This window comes from Aplysia californica, unplaced genomic scaffold, assembly GCF_000002075.1.
Source record: "Aplysia californica isolate F4 #8 unplaced genomic scaffold, AplCal3.0 scaffold00077, whole genome shotgun sequence".
Classification (NCBI taxonomy): Eukaryota; Metazoa; Mollusca; class Gastropoda; order Aplysiida; family Aplysiidae; genus Aplysia; species Aplysia californica.
This window is the reverse complement of record NW_004797347.1, coordinates 410,103-417,249: the sequence shown is the minus strand read 5'-3', so window position 1 is coordinate 417,249 and position 7,147 is coordinate 410,103. Positions and strand designations below refer to the sequence as shown.

General features: G+C 42.2%; 1 protein-coding gene across 5 annotated transcripts in view; it reads left to right on the top strand.

Moving 5' to 3' along the window:
• The window catches only part of LOC101847808 (homeobox protein Nkx-2.3), a 42,005-nt gene that overhangs the window by 5,670 nt on the left and 29,188 nt on the right, over positions 1-7,147 (top strand). For all 5 annotated transcript variants that reach the window (XM_035968705.1, XM_005094183.3, XM_005094187.3 and 2 more), the window contains exon 2: positions 4,706-5,548. In XM_035968705.1, coding sequence (XP_035824598.1) covers positions 5,080-5,548 — 469 coding nt within the window. In that variant the 5' untranslated portion in view covers positions 4,706-5,079. The remainder of the gene's footprint in view (positions 1-4,705; positions 5,549-7,147) is intronic.

Sequence of the window (7,147 nt, the reverse complement as noted above, 5' to 3'; positions counted from 1 at the left end):
CTGTGTGTGTGCGTGTGTCTGTGTGTGTGCGTGTGTCTGTGTGTGTCTGTTTGTCTGTCGCTCTTCTGCCACACGGCCCGGTGACATCACAAGAAGGTCACACCAGTGTCATGAGTGCTCTGGTACCTACCTAGCTTCATGTGTATGTGTGTTTACGTGTGTGTCTGTGGGTGTTTGTGTGTTTCTGTGTGTGCATGTGTGTGTGTGTGTGTCTGTGTGTGTCTGTGTGTGTGTGTTTCTGTGTGTGTCTCTGTGTGTGTCTGTGTGTGTGTCTGTGGGTGTTTGTGTGTTTCTGTGTGTGTCTGTGCGACTGTGTGTGTGCCTGTGCGTGTGTGTGTCTGTGTGTGTCTGTGTGTGTGTGTGTGTGTGTGTGTGTGTGTGTGTATGTGTGTGTCTGTGTGTGTCTGTCTGTCGCTCTGGTACCTACCTAGCGTCATTACTGAGTCCCTTGCTATCATTTTGATTTACCCTTTTATGTACAGTCGACATTGTGTTAGACAGCCACCCATTGCTGAGGAGAAAAGTGGTTGTCTTAGACAGACAGACGTCTTTGACAGAGTTATAGTGACATCGAACCCCCAGCCCCCCCCAAAAAAAAACAACAACACACAACAAAAACACATAAACAAACAAACAAACAAACAAGCAAAATAAACTAACAAAACAAGCAAACAAACAAAACAACACAAGGGGAGAGGTGGGAAGTGATCGTTTGTTTAGGTAATAGTTTGTTTTTTAAAGTTATTTTTTAGTCTTAGAGAGCTGCTCTTTAGGTTTTAGAGCCGATTTATTACTCTCTGTTAGCCTATGAGATGTCGTTCTTGAACTGCATGGCCGTTGACCCTGGTTTGAATCACCTGCAGGCTATCAAAACACAAACCAACAGCTTTTGCCACATAATATACGATATGAAAAACTTCACTTACTTCATTTTTTCCTTCTGAAAATTAGTGTTAAGTATGAGGGTTAGCCCTATCTGTACGTCGTGTTTTACTATCGCATCCATACGACGTTTGAAACTCTGTGCCACCACTTTCCAAAGAGGAAATTTACTCGTTAATCCGATCTGTATGCTTTGCATAGCAGTCGGTCAAAATGACTTTTTGAGAAATACTGAAAGTTTCAAAGAGATTTTCGTACTAGAATAGATGTATTCTAAAATGTGAAGAATACAACCCCGGGGGTACAAAATGAACCCAGGGCGTACGGATAGGGTAAACCATTTCATTCACCATAGAATCGTCACATCACACGTGGGTGATCCTCAAACTGCAACCAGATATCTCATAAGAGAAAAACATTCTGCAAGCATACTGGAGATTTCCCAAAGTGGGTACACGTATTGCTCAACAAAGCGCGCTTTAATGCTCCGAAAATAGAAACAGAACTTACAAGGGAACTTCTTTTGAAGTAAGACCAAACTATTAGACGCTAGAAATAAGTAACTCCTCGCCTTCCCCCAATGAACCTAAATTCAAACAGACTTTGGCTAACAGGCACTGTCATTCATCTCATATTTTTGCTTGAATTAGAATGTAAACGTTAAATACGGTGTATGAATTAAAAACAAAATAACAAAACAAATGATGACTCATTTTCATGACAAAACTATGACCCCTGTACTAGAGACGGAAATCACAAGGTCATTTTTAAGCACAAGGGGGCTATCCCGAAAAATGCTGTTTTGAGAAAATCGAAGGTAAAGTTTTTGCCCCCTTGTTCAGTTTCTTTAAAAGATCAGGAGAGTTTTCTCTATAACCAAACAAATAATATGCACTCCAATGAAATCAAACTTCTTCTTTTGGTAGAGCAAAGCCCACTTTTGGTGTTGGTCAAGATTTCTGGAAACGCCCGAAACCTGGGTTAGCCCGCTTGTTCTTAAAAGCGACCATTTTTTTGTATTCACTCACAATTAAACAAAACTGAAGGTAGAAGGAGCATGGGAATTCAACGTCGGCCCACGTTTGTCTCGTTGGAACTGGATTGTGACTCGCGTGGAATCTCGCGCCAATGTTTTCGGTTCGAAAAGAATATTATTATTTTGTGTCGTTTCATTTTTGAAATGTTATCATTCCATTATGCACTTCATTTCTGGAGTGTGAATGCTAAGCAGTCAAGTTCATTACAGGTTGTTGCTTAAGAGAAGACATTGGGGGGAAGAAATGTCACAGTGTCCTTAACTTTAGCTTTGTTTACGCAATGTGAGAGGTATTTTGAATATATTTTTATGTTCTCAGCGTTATCGGCATCTTCATGAAATGGCGCCTGACCTCTGTGATTATGAATTAAAATCTTTGCCGATGTACATCAAAGCCGATTCCTGAGTGTTTTAGTATCTTTTCATCAAGCATCTCAATTATTCTGCTGTGATACCTTGATCTATTCAGTCTGCGTCGGATTTGTTTTCCTGCTCTCTTGATTTTTTGGAGAAGTGTGTATACAAAGAACCAACGTCAATGGCCCCAAAAGACTGTTCGTTATGAGAAAACAAAACAATAATACAACACAAGGCGGGACAAACACCGGACTAGACGGGTGAACTCTCGTGAAGTCTGTTTTAAGAAAAATAAATTAAAACCAAGCAACCCCCCCCCCCCCAATCATCATTTGCAAGAATCCGATGTAAAAAATATGTTTAAAGACACATAATTTTCGGCCCACAGCCCAGTGAGATTTGAAAACATCACTCGAATGTATCTTCTCGTTGCTGAAACAAAATCACGTAAAAACAAATTTTTAATTAATTTTGTTTACAATTAAACCCAGGGGTGGCCGTAGCTCCAACTTTAAAACATTCTAGATGGTCAGGAAGTTCTTCCTATAACATCATCAACATTCCTGGAAAATAAATATTTTTCACTCATTTAACCCTATCCGTACGTCGTGTTTTACTATCATAAACCCTTCGACGTGGGGAACTCGGTGCCATCACTTTCCAAAAAGAATATTTACTCGTTAATCTGATCCGTACGCTTTGCATTACAATCTGTCAAAATGCTTTTTTGAGAAATACTCAAAGTTTCAAAGAGACCTTCGTACTAGAAGTATTCTATAATGGAAAGAATACAACCCCGAGGGGTACAAAATGACCCCAGGGCGTACGGATAGGGTACAACTGACAAGACGTGTTCCCAAAGACACGCCGATAGTGCAGTGGGGGGGGGGGGGGGGCTGCCTACAAAAACCCTGTTCAAATATCTTCGGGCACTTCTTGAACTTATAATAATATTGTTTGAGGAACTTTCAAGAGCTTCCACCCACTCCGATCAGTCTGATTGCTGTTGGAGGTGGACGTCAAAATACAGTGTATTGCAATATTGTTAAAGGCCATCTCCCATGAACACATGAGAGGGGGGGGGGAAGGGGGTTAAACCAGTAAGATTCCAAGACAAATAATACAATAGTGCATCTGTTAAGGAACATTGATATATTATTAGCGTGCTGACAAAATGAGTTACTTATCGATCGGACTCGAGCCCTATGGGAATAGATACATCGCGCTTATAGGTGCAGTTTTTGCAATTTATAAGTATGAAATAATAAAAGACATAGATCTACTTAAGGAATAGAGCATCAATAGAAAATCAGCAAATTTGATCCTAGTGTCAAGTTTTGGTCAATAAAATATCCCCATTTGTGGATTGCGAGAAGTAACTCATTTTGTCAACACGCCTCACGTATCTTCATAGGTTGTCCCAAGAGGTTCTCTACTCGTCACTTTGTTGGAGATGACCATCACACCAGATAGTAGTTTAGCATGGTTCGGAGGCTTCTGAAATCTTTCAAAATCACTAAACTGTCGCATCTCTCGTAACTTTGTTCTCGTATAAAAGGCCATAAACTCCATTTTTTTTCTGAAAGGTGCAGAATTCATTTTACGTCCTGGACCGAGAAACAAGTTCGCAAAGCGACTTTTATTCTCCCGATCTACGGGATCTTTAGGACCACCCAAGGGTTATACAGTTAACTGTTTCATGGTCTGGTCTGGTTGACCTAGTTGGCAATGGCAGTTAACTGCTCCTCACAGGGAGGTCCAAAGTTCACTGTCAGGACTCGAAATTGTTACTTTGAAGGAAACAACAAGACGATTAAAGGAGGATATGTTGTAACATAGCACCATGACAGATTTCTTCTCTTTGCAGTGTAAAAATTTTATTATGATCTTGCTCACCTTTAAAACCTCCCCCACAATGCCGTAACCAATGTCACTCGTACTGACTCTGAAATTAACTTTTTCTGCAACAGCATTTCCCACAATGCACGGGAAAGTCTTCCAGTAAAAAGAAAAGAAAAGAGTTGGCAGAGGTCGGGTAGGATGGGATAGGGTAAGTCGGGGGATTCGAAGGTAAATTGCCCTTTGAGCAATGTGGCAGTTGTGTGGTTAGAAATGTCATCATGGTTCGGGGGCTCCTGAAAGCTTTCAAAATCCCTAAATTGTTGCTTCTCTTACTCTTCACTACATCCCCCCTAACATTAACTTACTCTTTTACTCAGTCTTTTTAATTTCCTTTTTTTATATTTTCTTCTTCTCTGTCTCTGTCTCTGTCTCTGTCTCTGTCTCTCTCCCTCCCCTCTCTCTATCTCTCTTTCTTACTCTCTTTTTTTCCTCATTCCGTCCCGTTTTTCTTTCTCCCCCCAGCCTCCACTCAGCCCCCTGTGGTTCCAGAAACTGTGTCTAATGCTTGTACGTAATTTCTGTTCACAGGATCCGCGCCGGGACGCACCAAGGTTCACGTCTGCCAACTGTCGAGACGGATAGCTTCACTAATGAGACTCTGCGCCTAGAGGCGTCTCTGGCTGTCTCACCGAGCTCGATGCTAACAAATATCGTCGGCTCATAAACAGAGACCCCTTTCTCTTTTCTCCGTTTCTAAAAGACTCCTTCAAGTTTTGTCTGTTTCCTTTTGGGCGTAGACGCTGAGTAGGATCCCCAAATGTCTCACAGCTTAGAGCTGAAAACTCCAACAACAAAGCCGTGGATGCAATTCTGATCGTTGTGCTTGCTAAAGAAAAGGCGTCTCATTTCGAGTGTAAAATCCTTGCGAATCAGCGTTTCGAAGCGCCTGATCAGCAGACGAGATGTATTCCAACTTCTCCATCAAAGAAATCCTGTGGGCCGAGCAGCCGACCGGACTGAACTACGCCGGGGGTCTTGGTGGCTACCTTCAGTCTCCGAGCTACCCGTACGACACGAGTCCCCTGACTCATGAGCAGCTGCAGTTGTCTAGCAACCCGGCCTGTCTCTATGGCAGCGGCGCGCCCACGTACACAAACTTGTCCTACCCGGTCTCCTCCCATTCGTCCAACCTGATGACAGGTGGCGCCCCCAGCTCCCTGGATGGGCTTCATGGCATGAAGGCTTCTGACTATGACGTAAACGTCATGTCGGGCATGGGCATGCCCATGAAACAAGACTATGAAGGTCATGTGACGGACGCTATGCAAATGCCCGTGAAACAAGAATACGAGAGTCATGTGACAGATTTATCCAATCAGGTGCCGAGATTGCCCGTTCAGCCCTGCATGGAGGAAGACATGAGCGATAAAGGTGAGTAAACAATTGCCTTCTTGTCTGCCATCGGGAATTGAATGACAAAACAAATAGGCTGTTAATAGCACTGAATGTGGCATCTCTTGTCAAAAGTACCATTGTTCGCCCTTAAAAAAAATAAAATAAATGCACCCAAGAATTCTTAAGGACAGTTTCTTTTTCATTCTGAAACTTGCTCTGGGCTATCGATATCAAACGGTGTCTTCATGACTTTATAGGACAGACTTCATAAAGAAACGACAATCAATTGCAAAATTGCTCATGCTTGCGTTCTTCTATCTGCTCTGTGTTAGGTGGGCTAGACGATTGTTTACACTTGCGTCTGTGGTGTAGCGGCTAGTCACTTTGCCATCGCTCACAGAAGACGAGTTCTATTCCAATGTGGAATACATTGTTATCTTGATCTTTCTGCTTGTACGTTGTATCCCTCTCAGCACAGGGTCGAAATGCGCTTCTTAAATAATCAAAAGTTGACGATGTGGGCGTAAAAAAATTAGCATAAAAAACAAAGCAAAGCAAAACAGCAATAACGACAACAACAAAAAACAATAACAACAACAAACAACAACTATTAGCTATAAAAAGTGATTACTTTGATGATGTTGATGATGATGATGATGATGATGATGATGATGATGATGATGATGATGATGATGATACAAGAAAATCCAGAGCGATCAGATCAGGTATCATTGTCACTGATCGACATTGAAGACCGAAATCTCCAAAAATACCCTCGGTATACACAAAAAATATTATTCAAACATCCTAACTCGGCCGACAAAAGTGAACTTAGATACGGTCGCTTTTAATTAAGGACAAGCGGGCTAACCCAGATTTTGGGGGTTTCCAAAAATCTTGACGTTCACCAAAAGTGGGATTTGTCCTACGTATTGGTAAAGTTTGGTTTCATTGGTGTGTATATTTGTTTGGTTATAGAGAAAACTCTCCTTGTCTTTTAAAGGAACTGAATTTTTCGGGATAGCCCCCTTGTGCTTAACAAAAGCGACCTAATGTGTAGTTGTTGTAGGAGATGTTGAATATTTGCATTCCGCGTCCCTACTTTCTGTGAGAGCTGTAATCACACAGAACAACACTAGTCGTGGCGAGGGGGACAACGCTTGACACCCTTGGCTTGCTGCGCGTCCAAAGTCTAGATCACGTGAGACATTCACATGAGACAATCACGTGAGACATTCACGTGAGACATTCACGTGAGGCATTCACGTGAGACATTTACGTGAGACATTCACGTGAGGCATTCACGTGAGACATTCACGTGAGGCATTCACGTGAGACATTCACGTGAGGCATTCACGTGAGACATTCACGTGAAACATTCACGTGACACACGGTCCTGCTTTGTAGCAAAGATCGTACATAACAAGATAGTTCACTCAGCCAAAAAGTGTCCGCGGCATTGGTTCAGATGGCGCTGCAGTATTTGTTTTGAGAAGCTCTCTTTCGTTTCTCCCGAAGAAGAATAGGAATAGCACAGTTTGTTAGCTTCACTTTTATTGTTTTTGACATAAGTAGGGTAACTGATCGAAAAGTCCGCACTTTTTCGAAGAGGGCGCCACCGAATTTTGAGGACAC